The 24,491-nt window shown below is 39.4% G+C and overlaps 1 protein-coding gene across 3 annotated transcripts in view; it reads right to left on the bottom strand.

Moving 5' to 3' along the window:
* The window catches only part of SULF2 (sulfatase 2), a 68,769-nt gene that overhangs the window by 20,563 nt on the left and 23,715 nt on the right, over positions 1 to 24,491 (bottom strand). For all 3 annotated transcript variants that reach the window (XM_074157199.1, XM_074157202.1, XM_074157200.1), the window contains exons 4-10: positions 23,840 to 24,009; positions 19,279 to 19,429; positions 17,735 to 17,910; positions 14,549 to 14,677; positions 13,385 to 13,441; positions 12,505 to 12,634; positions 2,141 to 2,348 (exon numbers count right to left, since the gene is read on the bottom strand). In XM_074157199.1, the coding sequence (XP_074013300.1) occupies positions 2,141 to 2,348; positions 12,505 to 12,634; positions 13,385 to 13,441; positions 14,549 to 14,677; positions 17,735 to 17,910; positions 19,279 to 19,429; positions 23,840 to 24,009 (1,021 nt within the window). The remainder of the gene's footprint in view (positions 1 to 2,140; positions 2,349 to 12,504; positions 12,635 to 13,384; positions 13,442 to 14,548; positions 14,678 to 17,734; positions 17,911 to 19,278; positions 19,430 to 23,839; positions 24,010 to 24,491) is intronic.

The following is a 24,491-nucleotide window of genomic DNA, read 5'->3' as shown; positions in this document are numbered from 1 at the left end:
TTTTTCTGAGACCAATCCTCATACCCCCATTAGGGTTTGTACACACTTGACGCACCTCAGAAGCAGAGCATCCAATTTAGTTTTCTGCAAATGACTCTAGGTTAGAATCCGTCCAAACTGCTCTCTGCAAATCCATCTCTATTGTGCATGACAGAAGGGAATGACCAGGGTGTTTCCCTCAAAAGTGCCCCAAAACTGCTGTGGACTAAAGCATCAACGTGGACGTGACCCTCGTCCAGTTTGAAACTCCTGTTTTCTATTTAGCTATTCTTCAATCCGATGAACAGCATTTACTGCCATTCAAGTAGCGCTGCAGTATGATCCCACGCACTCAAATTCTGAGTTGCAAACCCCAACGATGCCCTCAGAACTACGCAGCCCAGCAGAGACTGCGCTTTATGCCAAGTCTCATGAATCAGGTCATTAAAATCCAATACACGATCAGTGCTCAGGTCCCCCTCTTACCACGCACAAGCCAGTGCGTGGTATTCCTAGGTAAGCTGCTTAGAAACCCCTTGGTACGTTCCCTTGCCCAGCATTGCTTTGTGCTCGTTTGTGATCAGTGTGTGATTTATTAGATAAGCACATGTGAAAGAATAGCCGACCCCAAATCCAAGAGTCTATGTCAATAGGTCCAAGATGACCTCTCCCGCTGAGTGGCACACCCTGGATATGGGCAGAGGGAAAAACAAAGCATCTGTGGAGTCAATTATTTCACTCAAGACACAAGCAATGGGAACACGGTTGGCAAGATCTTATCTTGCTAAAGATATTGCTAAAGTTTGTGCCTTACGGTTCAATGAGGCAAGTGAGCTGAAGGCTACAGTATAAACTCTGCCTCTTCTGAGTAGAATATAGGAAAAACCCCACCATTCTGATCCCTCTGTCAGAGGGAGTAACCTTCACTTTTCTACCTCATTCTCCTTCATACATAAACTAAAGGTAATTATACACTTAACCACCTCTTCTGGCTGTTGTGAAAATAAGTTAATGTTTATGTAGCACGACACAGATGAAAAGTACTTCAGTAAGTGCTACGTATTATCAGATAGCATTATGTTGCCCTCACTTAAATTGTTTTCCTCTTCTCATTTAAGTGCCTTGGATCTACTCCTGTTATTTGACTCCCCAGGACTGAATTTTCTTCTGTGGGACTTCAGAAAAAAAAAACCAACAAAAAAAGCCACAAAAAAAACTCCCAACATGTAATTGAACTGCAAGTTCTAGTGTTATTTAAAGATTATCTGCTGTGCCACATATTTAAACAGCAAGTATAGTTGAGTAATTTCATCCTGGAACCAATAATTTTTTTCAACTAAAAATTAGCTTAGTAGGTACTAATCAGCTTGCAAGGCAAATATAATGGGAGAAAATCAATTTAAACTCTCTGTTTGAAGCTTGTGCCAGGTCATTATACAGAAAGACTAATCTGCTAAATAATTAAGGCTCTGTATTTGTGGAGTGAGACGAAAGAAACATTACAAGTGAATAATAATTCTGTGCTGCCGTTTGCCTCTTTAATCTATAATTAGACTATACACTTCAAATATAGATGTAAGTCTGACTAAGGTTTAATACCGAGCCAGTGGAATGGGCTTGCTGAAAAAGCACCTGATCTGTGCCAAGGAAACTAGAAACAGAGTCATCCCCTTTGGCCGTGATCTCTGGTTAGAAGTCAGCCTTGTCTCTGCTGACTGAGCACAAGGAAAGGATGTTAGAAGCAAGCAGCTTCTGTAACAAAGCGCACACACCCTTATTAAAAATAAATTACTGCAGTAACGGCTCCAAGTATTGCAGTACCTACTGAAAATTGGAGTATTTGCTGTAATACACTGTCAGTGTTTCACAGCCTATGTGAGGATGTGGCTACTTGCCACTTCAGTGTGTGTACTGCATTTCCCAGTTTTGAAAGACATAAATATAGGACCCTATTTTGGATCAAAACACTCCTCTTCCTACAGACAGAGATGTTTTCAAATCTGATTGTCCTATATGAGGAACACTGTTTCCTAGTTAGAAACACAGAAAACATGCTGATAGAATTATACGCCCATGAAAATCAGAACAATTATGTGTGCGAGTGAACAAACTCATAACAGTCTCCTCAGGCAGAGACAGAAGATACAGTGGGTTCTCTTACTTTTCTTGGAGAAGAGTTTCTTCCTCCGCCCGACATGGCTCAGCTTGTATTCGTTCTCTTCACAATTGCAGTCTTCGCTATTCCTGTTGTAATACTTGGGCAAAATATTGGAGGTGCCTTTGCTGTTGCCTGCAGCTGCCAAGTTCGCCATTCCCTTGCACTTGTGTAGCTTGAGCTTTCCACTGGCATCTTCCACACACTGCCATTTCTGGAAGAAAAATTTAGTCATTAAAACTCTGTCCCAAGGGTGCTTTGTCTGATGGCCAGCTCCAGCGATCCATCAGAGATTCCCCGTTGTAATAGGCTGGGGCTCATCTATCACCTACTACCAAACCAGAATTTTTGTAATCCCATTTCCAGATAAAACAGGAACTCTTTGGAACACTCTTGCATTTGTTTCCGATTTTGTTTCTTGGAGGCAGAACAATGGGAATTTTTTAATAAAATCAATACTAAAAATACAGAGGTGCAAGTGACAACTTTCAGAAGTCTTTCAGTAACTGTGGCATAAACCAAGGACCTCCAAGCCTTATCCACAGGTTTGAAAAGACTCCTTGCCTACCAGCAAGTGTGTTTGTCAGGCTGGCAGGAATCCATGCCACTATTACACCATTAAAACAGCACCAAGCTCCAGGCCTGCATATAATCTCAGCCCCATCCCATACTCTACAAGAAGGGAAAGTACTTTTTGAAGGAGTCTCCTCCTCTTTCGTAGTTCAAATGCCTGATGGTGAGATGACGTTATCCAAGTTGGGGATTCTTTTACTGTAAAGATCTGGTCTGAGCTGGTTATCTAGACTCGTTGTACAGTAAAGAAGAGGAACAGTCACTTCCAGGGTATAATTCCCTTCATCCTAAGGTGGCCATATAACAGAGATCAGAAAAAGAATTGCCCTGCAGAAATGCCTGTTTCTCTTCACTGACCTTTAAAAGGGTTTGTAGGACAGGATGAGCTATGGAAGCCTGTAGTTCCATGAGTTTATCTCCATCCTGAGGGTTTCTTTTAATAGCTTTTCCCATTCAACACCCTTGGGCTTAAAAAGCAATGGTGAGCTGCACTGGATGCCTGTGAAGTGAGAATCTCCTCCCTCTTCCACTCAAACTAGAGAAAATCTCATCTCTGATCTCCAACTCCTGTTACAGAAAACCCGAAGTAACCTGCTTATAGCTCCCTTGTGCTGCTGTCAGAGGTGTGCCAAGGGCAAGGGGATTTTTGCCACCTTCAATTTGGCAAAAAAGTTTTACCCACTTCCCAGATACATCATAAAATAATTTCACCTACTCCTTTATTTACCAACACACTATTAGCTTCAGAGCAAGGCTTTGAGATATGTAAAAAAAAGTCACAATAGCAGTTGGTACTGTTTTAAGTAGAGACTCTCGGAAACACTTCAACTTTTTGCTGAGTCTTGAGAGGCATTCCTCTTTTTCCCTATTACAAAATCCTAAGTCTGTGCCTCCAGGACTCACTGGAATATTGAGAATTTTCCAAATAAAAGAACAGAAGGAAAAACAGCAACAGCTCCCAAGTGAGATGACATTTTACAGAAGCCTGCAGCTCTACGGGGGAGTTTCAGTCACTTCCATTGCCACCGAGAGGTGTGCCCAGGCGAGGACAACAAAACCCCAATTGTCCATTGAAACTCACTCCACTGTTTGCATGACAGCAAAGTAAGAAAACAGTGTCACTGTGCTTTTATAACACAGGATTTAATAGGAGTGAGAAGCGAACTGGCTACTTATGGTGGATTTATTTATGTCCACAGGAGATCCTCTCATTGAAAACGATCAGTGTTTTATGGTGTGTCCACTTATTTCCTCAGACAATTGGATGCCAAGTCTCCTGAGCTATAATTACTTCTTAGGTGCAGATATTGTGTCCAACCTCCGGTACAATCCGAGCCTTGCACTGATGCAGATAAACCTGGCTTAACTTTCAGCACAAGGAATCACAGAAAATCAATGAGAGATACCGACAATAAGGCATTCGAATCAGACACCTTTGCATGACTGTCTTCATCTGTAAAGCAGGACACATTTACCTAGATGATGTGTAGAACAAATTAACCTTTGAAGAATAAATTGCTGAGTCTTGATTTTATTATTTTTTATAAATGTCTAACATGATTGATGCACACACTGAGGTTTGAAGGAAAAGTTATTTCAGTGAATAAGCAACGGTTTCTTTTGCAATGAAAAAAATATGTAAAAATATTTGTTGCTGTTTCCCATTTCAATTCATCTGAATCTTATTTTTGAAAATATATGAACAAACTGCATTTTCTGCTCAGTAGAGCTCTATGCTGTAGGTGTCTGATACATGAAAAATGAAGATTCAACAGAGGGCAAGTTAAATGCCATGATGAGAACTACTGTAAATAAGCGCTCTGATGTGTAGCCCAAAAATATTTTTTCTCTTCTTCTTTCATCTCCTGGCAAGAAAGTGATGCTCATTTTTTCCCTCCAGGTGAACTGGAAAAAATTCTTTAATTTTTGGTGCAGTTTAAATCTTTCCAAGGCAGCTGTATGCTACAGTGAAAACATCTTAAAAGCTTTGCTGGAAGGGCACATTGTATGCATTAACAGGTCCACTGCTGAATGACTGCAGTGCAGAACTACGTAAATGACTTTAGAAGCAAACATTGAACACATGTGGAGGAAAAAAACCAACAAACCCCAAAAAATCCCAAAGTCCCAAGCTTTTACTTCTTTTCTCCCAAACAGGTAATGGTCATGTGTGTGGGATTCAACAGCTTACCCTTGATCTACTTTTACGTACAAACACAAATTCTCTAGGTCAATATCACAGCTGTATTAGTTGCAGTCATTTCCACGGGATGCTTTCAAACTTAGGGATAAGGGGCAGTAACTGCAAGGCAACTGTGAAAACCCCTGCTTGACCGTCAAGAAGCTTTAAACATTGTGAATTCTGGCATTTTAAATTGGTTTCTAGCACACAGCATACCATCATACCGAAACCTGTATCAACCCCTGGAAGCAACTAAAATATTTTATAGGAGGTAATCACTTACATAATTAAATCCCTATATGAAGAATTCCAGTGTGCCCCAGAGATACTTTGGCTCACAGACACAAATGATAACCATCCAGCAGCAAAACATAATTACACATAAATAGTGGATTAACTCAACCAGTCGAGAAAACAAAGTGCCTGTAGTTCACCACTTGCCCCCAACTTTTCAAGTCTTTTCTTCACTAGGCCAAAAGATGTGTTGCTAATTCAAGTTGTACAGTTCATAATATCTCACAAGAGCCAAGTCCTGAAAGGGGGGGCAGTTTAACAGAAATTAAAAGTCAGTGGAAAAACGCAGACTCCCCCACAATCTTCCTCCCAGCTCATATCAAAACTCCAAAGGAAGAACCTGTCTTTCCTCCTGTAAAGCTTTGCAGAACAGCTACTCAAGCCATCAAATAAATGGCTTTTGCAATATGTCCTGAAGTCCATCAAGCTCACGTTGTGCAAAACTTTCCAGACACCTCATTTAATCATTAAAGCTGTTCCAGCTGGAAATTTCCCACCATCTTCAGGCAGGCCAAGTTAGCTGCTGCGCTTCTGCTTTCTGCCACCTACTGTGCTGGGCTTGTTCTAACACTTCTGCTCCATCCTGTGCCCTGCCTCCCACCGCACAGCACACACCGCTCGGTTACCTGTGTGCAACACAGCAGAGTCTGCGCTTTAGTTTAATGGAGAAATTAGTGCTACCGAACAGAAATCTTGTACAAAGGTACACAGCAAAGGTAAAGAGAAGACAGTTCGCAACATATTCTCCCCTCCAGATGAAACTACCAGCTATATATATATGTCAACAGGAGTAAATTAGGACTTCAGTATCTATGAAACAGGAATCTTAACAGCAGCAGTTGTAGACTGAACAGATGCCCTGTTTCCCTCCAGTAACACCATTCACCTTGAACATGCAAATGACCCCTTCGCAGAAAAAGACATGCTGTATTTTTCTGTGTGTCAAAACCCCATTATTTCCTCCACAGCACCCATCACCATCAAGTGGTTTTTGCATTATTGTGCATCAATGTCTTCTTACTGCTATAGCAATCACAGATGTTAATTCAAAGTCATTACTTGAGGCCCCAATCAGAAACAAATAGCCATGACCTTCCCTGTAGGATTTCTTCCCTGCAATTCACTCATTTCCCTCAGTGAATCTCTCTCAATTGACACTGTTTTCTTTAGGGGAGAAGGGCTGATCACACAAACCTTGCTAAGAAAAGATTCCAGTTGAAACATACAGCTCTCGGAGCTGAGCCCTAAATCATCATGCTGTGTCTCATCAGCTCCTCTTTTTGTTAAGCGAAAGAGATTCCATTCCCTTTTACAGAGAAGTGGAAAGTGAAACTGTGGGATCCCTTAGCTGCCAGCAAGGCTCCCTCCCTAACAGTTTTAGGAATATAGGCTCTAGGAATCCAAATTTCTGGAGGATAATAAAAGTCCTATGTCCCTGTCACCAACCTGACAAAAACACTTCAGCAATATCAGTCTCCTTTAGTTCATGTGGCTGTTTTCTGAATCCCATCCTCACTGCCACACTGGATAGTGAGCTAGAAACAGACTGCTTTAATGACTAGAAATATTCTACTTCCAGTCCAAACAACTGGTTTATGAGTAGCCAGGACACATTTTTTCTTATACAAAACAGTACAGTTACAGTTTAGTGACTCTGAAATAACTGAAGTTACAGTTTAGTTAGCTCTTCTCCTTTGCTGGGGTTTGCTCCTTGTGTTATTTTTCATTGTTCTAATGAGGACAAAACAGCAAAACCCAGAGAGAGACACAAGCCCCTTCTCCACCAGAGGTATGGTGGAGATACCTCTGCTGCTTTTGCTGGTGGCTCCTCCTACTGCTCAGACGTTACAGGTTTCAGGAAACAGTCAACCCAAAGTTTCCCACTGCTTGTCTCATACATATTACTACTACTCTGTTCTTGTTAACTGAAAATAATTGGCTCGTGTACTGTGTAGAGCATCTCTTAGATTCCTGCAGACAGATTCCTCTCTTCTCAGCTGTTTGTTTTTTTTTTGACTGAATACGCCCAGTTTCTTAGCTCTTCCCCACAGGTATTTTCTTAATCTTTTAAGTACTCCCCCCCTTACCCCATACCTTCTTCCGATTTATCCACTGGCAACGGATGAGTCTGGTTTCCTCTATTTCATGTCCTCAGTATATAAATAGCACTGCCTGGTCTTCATTCCAAGGGGACATTATTTCATTACACTGACTCATGATTTTTGGAAATTCGGACCTCTGGGCTCTCAGCTCAATTTCAGTTGTCACACACTACATATCACTCAAACCTTAAAATTATAAGATGGATGAACAATTTATTGACAGAAAATTTGGAGGGCTTTTTAATGCCCCAAACTGTAGCTGAAGTGAGGCAGGTGGGACAATTAACTAACATGCAAATGAAAAACCAGGTATTCAGCTAAACTTAAGATTACAATTCTATAATGCATTTATTATTAATATAATAATTGGATTGCGGTATCAAGTGGTCCCAGCTGCTGTGTTAGGTGCTGCAGAAGTGAAGGAGTGCAGCCTAAGCAGAAATTACGTTGGTGGTAGAGGAAAAACCCAGCAGCAACGAAAGGGGAATTGATTTGTTTGAGGTCCCACATCGAGTCCGTAGTAATCCTGAGACTGAAGCCAGTCTCCTGAGCTCCTTGTTGTGTTTTGAACTAAACTACACTGCTACTCATGTCCGGACATTTGAAAAATCTGGGGGTTTTATTAAATGTTACTATTCTTTCTGGCAAGCTAATCGGAACATCTACTACTCTCATGACAAGGAGTTTGAAAATCTCAGTTAACAAGAGATGCAAATTTCTTGGTTTTGTGAAGCAACAACAAGCAAAAAAACTGTAAGTAAAATAGCCTCTGGAAATCATTATGGGCTATTTCTGGCTAAAGGAGTAAAACAGTTTTGTTAATTATAATTCTTGATAAGGAATACAATCCTTGAATAACAGCCCTTAATAAATCATCACAATTTTAATTTTCATGGTTTGTTGCCTCCTAATGTTATCAGTTTGAGGGCTGATAAAATTTTTAATGTATGAAGTTATCAACAAGTCATTTCTTGTTGCAATCACAGATTAAGAACTGGATCCTGAAAGTTGCTGAGCATGTGCAACTCGCACTAGAACTCAGGAACTCCAAAGATCCGCCTAATGAGCTATTAAAATTATCTGGATTCTAGCTGGCTTGATATGCTTCACTTATCAACCGAACCAAAATTCTTTAGTAACCTCAGGTTACTAGGTACAAAAGAACAGGACAACCACAAAAAATAATAAAAGACCAAAAACTTCCTTCCCAGTTTTTAAATAAATTCCTTATAAAACCTGACAGTTTCCTAGGTCAGGGTAATGTAAGTTCAAGCTCCAGTACCATCAGGAAAGGGAGAAAATGTAAATAATGTTTTTTACTTCTCCACCCTTGGCAGTAGGCAATGGCTAATGCTGATTATGGTGGCAGGGATATGACCTAGACGTAAATCCACTTATGAACTGCTGTAGGAAAGCACACATTGATCAGAATAGTTTTCATCACTGCTATGCCATGCTATGTCAGAGAACTGGGGGGACCAGCCCAGTAAGTGACATACTTTTAGTTATGGTATCTTCATGCCAGTTACAAAAGAGAATATCCCTTCATGATCCTCGTACAGCACAAAGCAATCAGAGGGAAGACTGTGCGTCAAACCTTTCATCTGCAGAACATCTGAAGGAAACGAAGTGCAAATTTTTGCATTTCTAATGTTCTCCTGGTAAAAAATGTCATATAAAATAATTTTTTTTTAATCTTATTTAAAGGAAAATTGTACTTGTATCAGATTTGTACACATATAGAGCTTTGAAAATAAAAAGGATTTGAAACAGAAATAATGTGAATTCAGAAAACTATTTTTCTTTACAAGTTAGCAATATTATTGTGCTATACCAGGTGCTGCTAAAAACTAAATTAATACTTTTAATTTTTTTTTTTCCACATGTACAGCATAGATTCCCTATGGCAATCAGCAGTGCTGCAGGTATTGCACGTTTAGCAAACGTGCACAAAGTTGGCAAATGACTTAGGGGGAGATTTTGTGCAGCTGTTGTTATGATACTGTGGAGTTGCTGGGAATACTCTACAGAGCAATGCTGATATCATAATTGGCTTCCACAAAAGCACATTAATGCAGGCCGCCAGATAAAAGTGGGTCAGCTTCCACTTAACAGCCAGTTTAGAAAGAAAGGCCAAACTACACTGAAGAGAAAAAATTTGTGTGGAAGCCATTAGGTACTAGGATAAATGTTTTTTATTTCTTGTGGGAAGAAAGAGCTCATCTCTTTTAAATCCTTGAATATAAATGCCGAGCTGCGCTTTCATCTGAGCCTACAGTCACCCTTTGTTGGATGCAAATAACTAACACAGACCAAACCCTACTAACTGAAAAAGAAAACATGGCAACACACAGATTCCCATTGCACTCAGAAGAATTTACATATATTAGTGTTGCCAAAAAAATCCCACATAATGGACTCTGAAACAAGGTTTTAAACAGCCTGAATAGCCTCATCTCCATGATCCTGGTGCTCTCTTATCAAAACGATTATAGGTCAAGGAGGGTGACAGAGATTTGCAAAGGAAGAGCATTTTTGTGGCGATAGAACTGTATTCACAAACTTGCATGCTCACAAAGCAGAATTTCAAATTCTCCATCTCACAATTCAAAGCTTTCTTTACCTCTCCTTTACTCTAAGCTCTGTCCTTGTTTTTTCTCATTCACTCCCCTTCTGAGTGTTTGTCCTCCATTTGTCCTTCTTGTCTCCTCTCACACTTCAGATTCCCTGGCACTGCTCAGACTCCTCTGTGCACTGAATAGCAGGTCCCCAAAACTTCTTTGACTCAAAAGAAAGAATCCCAATGACTTTAGCAGGCTTTCACCTAAATTTTGACCCAGACTTCTCTTCATCTTTGCACCAGGATGAGAAAATTCACCTTTTGCACTGAACACTCCAGACACTGTTAAATGCACATTAATAAAGTGTCCTGCAGGATCAGGAGACATCTGCTAAATAACCAGTGTATCCGTATACCATAAACTCCCCCAAGGCGGTGGTATGTTATTCATTTGGGCTCGTTCTACTTGCTATGCAGAGCTGTGAACAGCACCAGCAAACAGACAACACCCATTTGTCATTTGAGAAGTTAGTCTTGCTTCACTCTGAAAAGACTTTTGGGTGCACCCATATTTAGGCGCAATTTATCCTCAAATAAGCACATTCATCTCCCACTATTCCTGCTGTCTAGACAGACTAGTAGGACATATTCTCTAGAGCAGGGGATAGATGGATTGAGACTCCCTTGAGAGCCCTTCCCAGACTCTAATTGACTTGATTGTTAGGCAATTTTTCCTGATGTCCAACTTAAATTTCTTTTTTGCTCAATTTCATCCTATCACTTCCAATTACATCTGACTGAACTGCTCAAAACAATTCTTCTCCTCTCTGTCTCCTGACAACGAGGATGCAGCACACGCATTTCTTATTAGCACACCTTCACTTCGGAATTTATTGGCAATTCTGAATATGGAGTTGACATTTTATGCCCACTTCTTACAGATGTCAAAGATATTTTATTATCCATGGAAGAAAACATAAGCCTGTGAATGTGTGTAGACAATACAGGGCCTTCCCCCTTTCTTCCATAACCGAGACATGTGGTAATTAGAGTAAGAAAGCCTGAATGTAGCTAAGTTACCTTACGCAAAGAGACAGCTTCAGTGACAACATGGACTTGGAAAGTCTCTGTCTCTCTTCCCCTCTGTTCTTACAATAACGTTCAAAATAATTGGGAAGATGAAGACAAAAGGAAGAAGTTGAAACATCTCTCAAAGGGAAAATACTGATGGAAAAAGAAAAGCTGTATTTCCCCAAACTATTACTGGATGATGTTGTAGCAGAAACAATGACTTTTCCCCCAGTTTCTCAAAGAGCGTTGCAAATTCCAAAAACAATGGCTTGCTCCCACCCATCTAAAATTTCTGCGCAAGACATATGATGACAATAAACTACTGCAGTTCAGTATTTTTAGGAAGAAAAGAGCGTTATAATCTCTCTGTATACTAAATCTGACAAAGAAGCCACAGGAGGAAAAAAGCATCTGGAAAATGCTTATACATATAAATTGGATCCAAACACCTCAGGAACAATGGCGTCATTTTGCAGGTGCGCTGAAGGACATGATCGGTAGAGCCAGGAGCAGGGAGTCTGGCCTCCGACAGCAGAAAATGAACTACTGTAGCCTCAGTAGCCCATTACTATAGCCTTGGTAAACCATTCAGATTGTGTCTGCAAGGAGGGTTATAATCCACAGACTGCCTTATTCTGACAGCCCTCTGAGCTGCCAGGATGTGAGGTAATGCCAGTGCAATAACAGACACATTAGCATCTACCTTCACCCCTTTGTCCACATGCCCAGAGCCAAAATGCGTTACGGTTGTTGGAAGCGGGTACTCTGATTGCTACCTGGATGAGAAAACAACGGCACAGTCAATTTTGCCATATTTCCAGAGGATGAGAATCCCCCAAGAAAGGAGAAATCTCCCCAAGAGTGGAGCTGCTGGAGGTAGCTTTGCTCCGCTTTTGCACTGCTGTAGTAAATTTGCAAAACCTTCTCCTGCACTGAGACCATATATTGATACTACCCTAAACTTTTTTCCTGGATTTCTTCTACATAACTCAGATCTAAAGGGAGCATAATTTCATATCTGCCCAGAACAGTTATGCAACAACAAGAGAAATGACACGGGATCAATGAGCTTTGTGCCCATCTACACACAGACTGCCTGCAGTCATAACTGCATGTGTGTTCTCACAGTACATTTTTGTTAAAAGGAGGGATATATTGCATTCACAGAATGCTAGTTTCCCACTATTATATGTAATTCCAAATAATAACAACAAAATGAGTTAAAGAAAGAATTCAAAGCAACAGGAGCTATATGTATTTGGAAGAGGCCGATCCATTAGGTTCATTGTAGCTTCTCAATGCTAATGAATCCCAACCACATTCTATTTGGGGAATAAAATGTTAAAACAGCATAGGCAGTTCTCTCAAATGTAGTCAGGAATCAATACAGAGGCACTTGAATCAGCGATTTCCTGACTGACAGTCAAGTTCATAAATGCTGTAATACAGTTTTGAGCAAAGGCCACAGAATGAGCCATTTGATTTATAAGCTGGCACTGGGACAAGGTGAAGGACATTGTCAAAGTTAAGGTGTTAAGCTTAGCCCAACTACAACTGCTTACTTTCAGTCAGGGGTACAACATCCTACCTGGCCAAGCTGTTCACAAGCCGTTTGATACTCAGCTCGCTGACAGAGGTCTTTCACACGCTGGTATTTGGGTAGAAAGTTTTCTTCTTGGGCATCTACCTTCTCATTCTCCCTCTTATGCAGCAGTTTACTGGGGGGGGCAGGGGGGTGGAGAGATGTGAAGGAAAAAAAAAAAAAAAAAAAGAGACTTATTTTTGCATTAATATTAATTCCAAGATATACATACCATTTGCTGAAAAGACTCAGAGGATTAGGTTATCTGCCAAGTCCATAGCATCACTGGTGCCCAAAACTTAATAGTCCAGTAGAAACTAGCACTTATCATCATCTCTGATAACACGGAAGTTATTCATATCATGCTCTCAGGGAGTGCACAAAACCACATAAAACCAAGACAGTGTGTTTCAGGTCTGATTGGCAGGCAGTAACAGCAGCCGCTGTGAAGAGACCATATCCTCCTCACTCTACAGGGCTGCTCTTTGCAAACCCTTATGCCCCATGTTAGGTATTAAGGCAGAGGCACAGAGGGAATGGCCAGCAGATGAACACACGGAGAGGAAAGGCCTTATTCATGCTCTCATGATACATGCAGGAGGGGGGTGGGTGGGAAGGGCAGCTGCTTAAAAACGGAATGCCTTTCCATCTCTCAATCCAAGTAAAACTCCCCTTCCCCCACCCCAACAGCACATTTATGCAGGCTGTAGGCAAAGGCCATACATCCCCTCCTATCACACAATCCCTGCCATTAGGCACACTGCAGCCCCGTCCCTGCTGGCACTGCTAAATGGTTTTAGGTCCGTGGTGGAGTGCTGCTTTGGCTTCAGCTATTCAGTATCCTTCTATTAAAAAGACTAGGCTCTGTGATTAACACTTTCCTTACCCTCTTTCTACTAGGAACGAGTCTCTCCACACCTTCATCTTTTTCTTTAAATGGAACCTAGGAAGGAACAGGGAGAGGAAGAAGCAATTCCCACAAATCTAGTAATCAAGTCATGCCCCAGATTCCTCTCCCACCCCCAATTCAGATGAGAAACATTACATATAACTGCACAGGGGGACATCCAGCTTTATGAAGCAGGCACATATGCCTCTCCAGTGCAAATCACGAATAAACATAGGATAGATTTGTTCTCACAGGGACAAAATCCACAACAGATTCACACAGTACAATATTACAACATAAACGTGTTTAAGGCACAGGGAATTAACTGAATTGTCCTTGATCACAAAGGATCACAAATTAAATCAGGATTTCCTGACTCCAGTTTGGGCTCTTAACTTGCACACCACCCCCAAAGTATCGTATTCTAAAGCAGCTACTCTCTTCCCCCTCTCCCTCCACTCAACTACTTGTAAAGCAAATCTTCTTCTTCCCCTTTTCTGCTCATTTTCTCTAGCAAGCATCCAGTCTAATTCTCTTCCTCAGTCTTTTTCCAATTCAAGTATTGACGGAAGGTCTCAAATAATAACTGCAATTCTGAGTGCTAGCCTGTCTTTATATTATAGCCTAATAACCAACCAATCCTTTCAACTCAATTCTTCTACAATTTATTCAATATAGAATCATAGAATGGTTTGGGTTGGAAGGGACCTTAAAGATCATCGAGTTCCAACCCCCCTGCCATGGGCAGGAACACCTCCCACTAGTCCAGGTTGCTCAAAGCCCCATCCAACCTGGCCTTGAACACTCCCAGGGATATGAAATACTTTGCTACAAATGATGCCACAGAGACATTTAAAATCTAAAGCTCAAGTGGCTAAAGACCTTCGCTTGCAGCCCCCTCGCTGCTACACAGATTGCATTTAGTATATCCAGATGCCGTATATGCCACATAGCTAGTATATGAACCTGACAAAATGAAAATAAATAACTGAAGTCAGTCACATATTGCCCAATAGGTATTTAGATTTTCCAGTGAATGATGTACTCATATAGATGGTAATTTTATTGTATTTTCCTTTAAATTTGCTGCACGTTGCTGAACACTTGCTCCGTCTCCTGTACAAACACATGCATATTTACACACACATTTCCATTTCTTACCTATTCACTGGTCTTTCAGAATCCAGAAGCTTTAGAATTGATTTACCATCCATATCAGATGGAATATCCAATCCAGCAATATCTAGAATTGTAGGTGCAAGATCAATATTCAACACAATGTGAGGATTCCTGAAAAAAACATATACGAGAAGCTGGTTGAAAGTCTATGCAATGATACCAAGCAACTCCAGCTCTTCCACAGAGACCAGGGATTTGAAAAGGCTTATTTTGTAACATCTGCAAAGAAAATAAGAGGACACAATCCAATTCCTTTCCATGAAGGGAATTAAAATGTAAAATACAGGGAACTTGCATAACCTTAAGAGGGATTAATATGAAGATTTAAAACTTTAGCACAGAGCATTTTTGAGAAAACAAAGTAGTTCATAAGGCAAAGTTAGTTAATTATTGCAAAACAGGGTTCAAAAGTCTTTCAAAACACGAGAAAGCATTGGAAAAACTCCTTGGGTGTCTTAAAGAATCAAAGTGTCTGCCAAATATGCTGATGACTTTATTAAGAAGTAGATTTGGCAGGTAGCACGTGCTTTATCTGTTTCAAATGATATAGAAGTAAGTACATCAGTTCATATCACAGCAAGCATGTTCTGAAGAGAACACGAGGAGAAATATGTTGCTAGACACTACAGTAAATAACTAAAAGTTGCTGTTAATGTGGAGTGTGAGACAGAAAAAGGAAAGGGATCAGGAAAGAAAAAGCAGAGAGGAAGCAGGTATGGAGAAAGAAAAAACAAAAAGAGAGAGAGAAAATAAGAGCGCAGCTTTAATTGAAATAATACAAATCTTCCCCAGTGCAGTTATCCATTCTGCAAAGAAGCACACCCTGTTACTTAGACTCTGGCGTTTGATCCTCAGCCACCACAGGTAACAGGACAATATTTGAACTTAAAAGTGATTTCAAAATTGGTTACAACACTGGCATCAACTCCTGAGTAGTACAGACAGCTCCTGTCCCCAGATCCCTTGAACTGCCACAGCTAAATATGAGTGAGTTCACGCATCGGAACATCTGGTTGCACAGCCTGGCATTCAGCAGCCAAACGAACGCCCAGATTTCTAATCCTGTGACTTGGTTTTACCACGGGTCTGGTTTTGCAGAAGTGTTTTCAGTTTATATTGAACCTTACAAATTAATTTCAAATATTTCTATGACAGCTTTGTGTGATTACTCACAATCTTACATATATATACACTGTTTATTAGTTGCGTACTAATTCTTTTCCTTATTTCTTAAAAAAAATAAATAAGGCAGGCATTCAATTTCTTAAAAGTGGGGAAAGAAAAGAAAGCGAGCATACTGCCTTCTACAGCGCTGAACATAAAGAATCATCATGCCATGATTTGCAGGCACAAAGGAAGGATGGGACCAGATGGGCGGCTCTACATGTCAGTGCAGAATTCTAGCTCAAAATACAGGACAGAAGCAAGCTGCTAAATTCACACTAATTAATGAGACACCATTTAAAAATTACTACATTTTTGAGCAAGCGAGCAAACAGGCACTGACAAGAGCATGGATGATGAATTAAATTGATGTACCTAATTTGATTTTAATTACTAATAATTGTGGTGTAGCATATTTGGTAATATAAATGAGAGCTTAGTAATGACTTGCTACAGTGACTGCTATTAAATCTTTGTTGGTATCAAAAGGGAGTCATGACAATTACTCTGCAGGAAAAACATAAGGTTCACACAAAACATGGATGATTGAAGTTCTGCCATTTAAAGAAAATCAGTCTGAAAGGGAGGATCAATTTATTATCTGATACATTCCCCCTTCAAGGTATTTTATCCTGTTCTTCCTATTTGTTGTACTGTGACGGGCTCTGTTAGACCCTGTCAGGCTGACTCCTCTGATTCTAACAGAAATATTTTTTCATCTTCAGAAGCCACTGAAAAATAAAATTGAGTGGGAAGGTTTCACAGCTTCTACATATGTCTGGGTGTAAAGATCCTTAAACTAGAGCAAACAGGATGTGGCTGGTCTCTAGCATTGCATGTTGCAGAAAAACTAGCTCAGTCTACTTGGGTCATATTAGCATCACCTCTCCAGTAAGACCAAAAACTGCAAAGGGAAAGAGCATGTTCTTAGAAGGCTAATCCAGTTCAGTTGAAATTCTGTGCTGCTGCAGACAGACTTCTTTCAGTGCTGAGGTAGTATGTTTAATTCCACCTGAGGAATCCCTCCTCTGCTCTTTAGAGAAGTAATATTGTTTATTTCACATGCATAACTGCTGTAAATAAATTAGCCACATAGTGTAATATTTACAGAATTTAATGTTTTTGTGCCTACTGATAATGTGAATCAGTGAATTTAACCAGCAAATGGAATGAGATTTTTTAATAACTATTTGCTACCGTATTACACACTAGATCTGTTCCTCTGTGGTAAAGAAAAAAAATTGCGTGTGGAAGACTTTGTGTGTGTTAATTATGCTAAAACATGCACACTGATATAAATAAAAGGCAGCAAATTATGGCACTCTGTCCAAAATCATTACTTAAGTGCAAATATTTGCTATTGAAATAATTGCTTAGAAAGTGTATTTACATAATTTCTTAGCTGATCAAAGCTACCATTTTAATTAACAGTCATATTCTGCACGCTTGTGTGCACCCGACAAACAGCCCTAACCATGTAATCTCAAAGGATGAGCCAAAAAGAATCTCTTGTGGATGGTAATATATGAACTATTATGTACATTCTTCTTTATAAACTGAAACAAGTGACTCCACTCAAATGTTCAGCAATAATTATCTACTATGGTAGTGAATGTTATACAGTATATTTTTTACCTTGAAAATACTATAGTTCTGTGTATTATTTGCATCCCTCAAAAGGGGGCAAATGAGTGTTTCCTAGATTGGACATATTTCAAAGTGGCTTTTTTAACTGCACCCACAAAAGTGCAGTGGCTCGTGCTACACACCTACGCAAGCAAAAAGGCAATGGTATAAAACCATAACGATGTTATATCAGCACATGTTATCAGTTCTATTTTCTGAGTAGACATGATTGTGCCAAAGATGAGCAGGAAGTCAGGCAGGACGGGCAGAACTTTGTGCCTCTCTCTGGATCCAGGTCAATACAACTAGAGATGTGACCACAAAGGATTTTTCTGGTTGTTATTTAAACACACACACACACAATAGCCAAGAACTTACAAGGACCCAGCCTCCACATTTGGACCTCGGATGTAGAAAGGAACTCTGATATCAAACTCGTATGGCATGGACTTCCCTTTCACCAGCCCAAACTGCCCAATATGATAACCATGGTCTGCTGTGTATATTATATATGTATTGTCCAGTTCACCTGTTTCAACCAATGTATTGTAAATCTGAAAAAAAGCAAAACAAAATATGAAATTAATTCCATTCAGTAGTACTATATGTAGGATATTGGATATAATTTTCTGCCTATGTCTAATAGACAAATAAATAACAGCAATTCAGGATGGCACTGAGAGATTGCAATGAACCATTCTGAATAATCCATAATTACATAATAATTTTATTAACTGAATATTGTGGCTATTACAAGGCAAACTTCTGTTTTCTGTTTTAAGGTAAACACATTAGCATGACACGTTATCAAAAGCGTTTGTGTTCAGTATTTTGCACGAGACCAGCAAGCTAGTACTAAATACATACGGTAACAGAGAAAAAAGTTTCAAGGCGATAAGCATTTTTGAAATTTTCTCTCCACCTTTATCTTTTTCCTGCAGCAAACAATTTTAATAAAATGACAGCATTTTGAATCTCACACTTATTTAAGTAACACTCAATGATCTTGCCTTCAGACAAATGAGTCCCCATTATGCAGAATATTTGCAAAATCTCTTCCAGATAAACACCACTCAGTCATACTCTCTCACTAGCTGGGGAACTAACACTGAGAATTAAGAGGAGCTTTAACTCTGGTTGCTTCTATGGATTTACATGAGAATCTTTATGAGAAATGTACCAACTTGAGCACCAAAGATCACTTTTTATGTGACATTTTCACTTGCAAAGGTACAAAGGTGGTACTTTAGTGCCTCACAAATTCAGAACACATCAGCACAGAAGAAAACAAACTCTGTTGTTGTTTTGTTTTGAGTGGTTTTTTGGTTCTTTTTTGGGTTGTCTTGTTTGTTTGTCTGGTTTTGTTTTTTTAATTTTTGAAAGACTGTTAGATGCATATAATTCACTAAACTTGGAGATTACAACTAAAAACCAACCTGACTGATTTTTGCCTGCAGTGAATCACCCAAAGTGAAACCATTTTACTACAGAGAAAATCAAAATAGTGTAGTAAAACAGCCGATCTCCCCTAAAGCTGGTATCTGATCCATCTAAACAGGTTCATTAATATGAAGTGGAGCTCATACTTGCCTCAATCAGTAATTATAAGACATTACTAGCAAGTTGATGCAATGCCATTCAGATAATCTCATCTTTGCCTTACAGGACTCCTTTTATTTTATGTTCTACCTTTTTTGAATAAGAATGCCAAGAGATAAGCAGTAAATTGCAACACCTTTAAAGCTGCCTTCTTACATTTGGAAACCCATTCTTTTTCAGAGTAGCTTTTAGCTAATTCAGACGTTTCTGTTCAAGACACCCAGCTTGCACCAAGAGATTTCATTATTACATAATGCAGACTTAATTAAAAAAAAATAGTATTTTGGCACCTGTATAGCCAAAAAAGCAACTACTAATCTTACCATCTCCATAGAGTCATCCACAGACATGAGTGTTTGAAGGCGCTTTCTCTGTAGCATGTTAGTGAACTCCATGTGTATCGGTTTCATGGGACCCGTGTATCTCATTATCCAGTGCTTGTCTGGGTTTGGAGCATAGTTATAACTGGGAGTGCTAAGGAACAGGGAGAAAAACAGAACTTCTTAACAGTATAGAAAAAAGTCATAGTGATGTCTACCAATAATTTCTATTTGATCAACACTCTAGGACTGACTCTGAGGTGCGCAAGAAAATATTAGATTTACTTTGGAAAAGTCTTATATTTTTATGTTCTATATGAAACATGGGAGATTGAAAAGAACTTTGTGGGGAATAAAATCTATTACAAGAGTAAATATACATTGCTTTTACAGACTAACATGGATATATTTCAAGGCCAAGAAACTAACCTCAGAGGTCTAACTCCACACGTATGATCTGGATGAAGCATGTACGAAAGAGTTCCTACTCATGCAATTGCTTTGCTTTCACTCTGCCCTCATTAGCACCAAATATTATGGCTTGTGCAAGCTGTTTAATAATAACTACAGAACTTGCTGAAAAGGTTCTACTATGTTCTTCAATAGCTTTTTTTAATTCAACATGAGTGCCTACTTGAATGCATTCACACTCATGTACCTGGAGGAGCACAGGCACCCTACCTAGGGCTATCGAACTGCCTGTGAGCTCGTGGCAAGCAGAAGTGGATACAGAGCTGGATTTTAAAGACCTGCCAAGCAAAGCAGGGGTGAGGGGAAATAGGACTGTATTTTGCAGACACTTTCCAGCCACCAAATCCTTTGTGATAATCAGAAATTTTAATTAAAGTCTCTGCAAAATCCCAAGAGCCAGATTCAATGGCCTCCTAGAATCTCGCTGCCCCTCCAAGTTCTCATGGACACCATTAAAGTGATGTGGAGAAATATCACTTATTGTCCATAATTTGTTCGCAGTTCTAGAAGTTGCTCTTCTGTGCCAAATTATATTGCTCTAGGTTAGCTGGATCTAAAGAAAGGATTTACTTTGATATATCATTACCATGATGTTGAGTCTCTGCATCATGTCCAACTCACTTGAAATCTACATTATAGCTTACATTTGCAAAAAATATTATTTTTACCTACTATGTCTGTTCCTAAAAAAATTGTTATTACTTAAGATCGAGAACCACGTTTGTCAATCTCTTCATACCCTGGCTCAAACACATCACCTGCAGAGTCTAAAATATTAAAAATTACTTTTCCCAAGTGATTTGTTGAGGCTTCCCTTTTTCATTCAAAGCAATAAACTCAGTCTATGCAAATGTACAAGACAAGAGGGTGACAGAGTAACGCAGGAAAAAATTAGCAGATATTCAGTTATTTTCTTCTTCCCAACAACACAATTTCCTAATAAATACAGCTCCCATTTGGCAAATATCTACAGTTGGCTTTGTATATGCAGCAGAGTAAGTTATTAAGATAAACAATAGTAATATAAGTTGAAACTTCTCCTCAAAATACTGTGTATCTAATGTTTCTTTGAATATGACAGGTAGTCTTAAGAGTTTTAATATAAACATGAAATTAATAATCTGACAGTGAAACGTTCTATGCCGAAAGCCTCTGTTAGATGCTATCTGAAAAATGTGCGTAGGCGGCAAATGGAGGCTTCTTCATATAGGGAGGAAAGGGCTGGTGTTTATTCTCTCTGTATTGTTAATAGCCTCTTGAATTTCAGAATGTTATTGTGGCTGAAATAATGACATTGCTCCTTTGAAAATGCTGACAGTTATGGAAACTGTTGCTATGTGATGCCCAGAATGAATAAAAAATGCTTGGCAAACTCCTTTTCAGCTTACTTTGTGATTTCCTGGCTGATTTGAAACCTCCTGCTGTTTAATCCAACCAAAGCCTGTGATTTTCTTTGATTACTACAAATGTAACCCTCTTACACTTTAACAGATTTGTCTGTCTTATGGGAAAAATACACAAATATAACATTCCTAGAAGTTGGTTAAGATAACCCTCTTCAAATGGACTCAGAAGATAACTCCTAGTCTGATTGCATTTGACCTTGGAAAAGATGGGTGGTAAAATGTACCCTCTATAGAAATAACATTTCTGATCACTGTTAAACTGCCCAGCTGTTCCATTCTCTGCGGCTATCAGTATGGGCAGCAAAAAACGAAAACCAGCCATGTAGCCTAGGGATTTCCTATGTGAATGCTGGTTGATGCGAATAATTTTCAAACAAGGAAAGCCTGCAGATGCACATGATAAGGAGCTCTATAGAACGAGATGGAGAGAGTATAGGGTAGAATGGTCCTACCAGGGAGTACATGTAGTAATAGAAGCAAGAAAAGAGCAGTGTAAATTAGCAACACAAGTACCTACCAGAGTTCCCAAGCAAAGAAGTACTCTGAGTGTCAGTCTATGCTAAAATCTGCACCCCTAACTTTCAGCTATCATTAGCAGTGCTGCACGATGCAGTGCGTATGTCAGCCCGTGCGTTACAGTCACACCTTCACTTTGCCGTGTGGATATAGCTCTAGAATCCACTTGCAGACCTCACCAGTGCTGCCACAGGAAGAGGTGCAGAGACACGGCACATGGTCACTGCCCTCTGACTCCAGGGCTCAGCAAAGACTTTGTTCAGGATATTGCCTACTGCCTTCGGACAATTCATAGGAAGTGTTCTACCTGTGCTCTGATCCTTCTCTGCCACATCCACATGACAACAAACCCGTGAGAACTGCCTACACCCCTTTATCATTGACAGATTTATCTGTTACTGAGGGATTCCCTGGAATGTGGGAACAATGGAAAAAATGGAAAGTAGAGAACTAATTTGTACGTACAGTGAGGGAATGATGCATGCTCTGCACTTCTGCATTTAATCTTAAACCCAGGCCAATGAAAACCCTTACAGATTATTACTATGTAGTGCTGGAAAAATTGTTTAGAATAAGATCGACAGGTTTTTTTGCACAAGATGTACTTAAAATCCTATTTTATGTTCATATCCAAAAGAAAAACACAAGTTTCCTTAATCTGCTAAGATAATTTGTTTCTTTACAAACAAAACTGGTTCCCACAAGTGAGACACTTCCTGTATAAATGTTATCATTGTAAGAAAAGTCACCTACAATTAAAAACAGTTTTGTGTAACTACTTTATAATCAGGAAGATAAACCTCGTTTGTCTGGAAAAAAAATTAAACTATGAGCAAATGAAAAAATAGACGTAGTTTATATTTTCATTGCTGGCCTTTCCTCAAATCCTTCTACTCCTTTTCGTTAGACTAGCATAGTTAAATTGCTACAGAATGCTGCCTGATAAATGATTATCATCTCTGAGATCCAAATGCCTTCCAAAGGAACTTCTAATAAGACTGAGGTCAATACTGGGTATAAGCTATAAGAAGTTGCTCATTTGGCACTTCTGTAATTTTCATTTCAAAGAAAATAAATGAGCATAAGACTGCAAACAAACACGAAATGCTGCATTGCTGTAGATCTAGGACACAGATTCTCTTTGGTAGCACAGCACAAAATAATGAAATATAGAATTCTAAGTTACGCAATACCAAGACAATAGAACAAAGGAAGCTTTTTCTCTCAGACTCTATTTTAAATAAAGTGAAAAAGCTCAAACGGATTTCACTGGACTTTGGACAAGTCCTGAGCAGCTTCGGCTAGCAATTCATTAATATGAGTTCCCAGTTCCTTCACAAATCCAAAAATAAAACACAATTCCCCTTCAAAAAAGAAAGGGGGGAAGAAAGCAAAGAAAGTTACAAATTCTGAACATCAATGAAGGCATGAAGCCAGTAATTAGAAAAATATTGGAAAGTTTTCAGTTGTGCCAAAAGATGATTTGGGAGAACCATTCATTTTATCAGCATTTGAGGACGTGCCTGTAATAGAGCATTGCAGAGCTATACCTGTAAAATGTCTCTGTGCTATAAACAGGAACAGTCTCATCACGGAGCTTATGAACATGTTAACTCAGGTACCAGGTGATACTGCTTTTGGGACCTGTTCAAGACGTTGTACTGGGTCATGTAGAGACATACCAGCTCATTCAGAAATAGCTTGTCTAATTTGGTGCTGCAGGCCTGTATTTCCTTTCTTTCCATATAAGAAACGGGAGTAATAAGTATTGCATTCTACCTGAGTTTTGGTAATACCCATAAAATAATACAGTATATACATAAGGACAGGGAGATAGAGTTTCTTCCCCTGAAGAGATTACAGCCCAAGAACCCCTGCTCAAAGTAAAAGTGCTTTACTTCCCAAACAGGTTGTAACAAAGTCCAGTGAATTCAACATGAATCTTTCCATTTATCTCAGTGAGCTACAATTCTGAGTTCTAGATGCAGTAGCCATTCTCAAGATACTTGTACTAGTCTGAAGAGGTAAAATAAATAAGTAAATCTCAAAACCCTTCATATATTTGTGACAAACATGCCAAGAGTATTATAAAGCAAACATTGTTCCCCCAGAGGTACCCAGGACTTCTATACTCCTGCACCTGGAAATAAAAGGGTTTTATCTTTCCTTACATGTGCTGCGAGGCATTAGGAAAGAGATGTGAGTACTGAGGGGCTGAATCTTCAGGGCCGTGAGGAGCAGCATGGCTTATAACCATCAGTACAGGCCTGTGAGGATACATCTTCTTTGAGATTCTGAAGAAGGTAATACTGTCATTGGTAATCAGATCAGTTAGATAATCCTGCAAGTAGAAGTAAAAGTATAATGAGATACTTGAAAAATATTTTCAAGTTGGGGGGTGAGATGGGAAGGGGAGGTCTGAGGTATCACACGAAACAGGAAAAAAGAAGCTACTTCACTCAGAACAGGAGGAGGAGGGAGTAAGTTACAGATGATAAAACTTCAAAAACTAAAACCAAGTAATTCTTTCTTCGCTGCCTAGAAATATGAAAAGCCACAGCTTCCTCTCAGAAATGAGTGACATTAAAGAAGATCAAATAGGACTCTTTCTTCCCAGGGTGCGTAATTACATTATGAAGATCACAATACTAAACACAATGACCAGGTATTAATACAAAAACTAGAAAACTACGGGTCAATTTCTTTGCTTTTTGGTGTCAATATCTTCAAAGTGCTTACATCATAAAAGCACTTTGAAAATCAAAAAGATTTGATGTTCATTTTTCTTAACCTCCCTCTGAACCAGAAGTCACTAAAGCTAGA

This window comes from Numenius arquata, chromosome 12, assembly GCF_964106895.1.
Source record: "Numenius arquata chromosome 12, bNumArq3.hap1.1, whole genome shotgun sequence".
Classification (NCBI taxonomy): Eukaryota; Metazoa; Chordata; class Aves; order Charadriiformes; family Scolopacidae; genus Numenius; species Numenius arquata.
The sequence above is the reverse complement of the archived record's forward strand: the minus strand, read 5'-3'. Positions and strand labels throughout refer to the sequence as shown.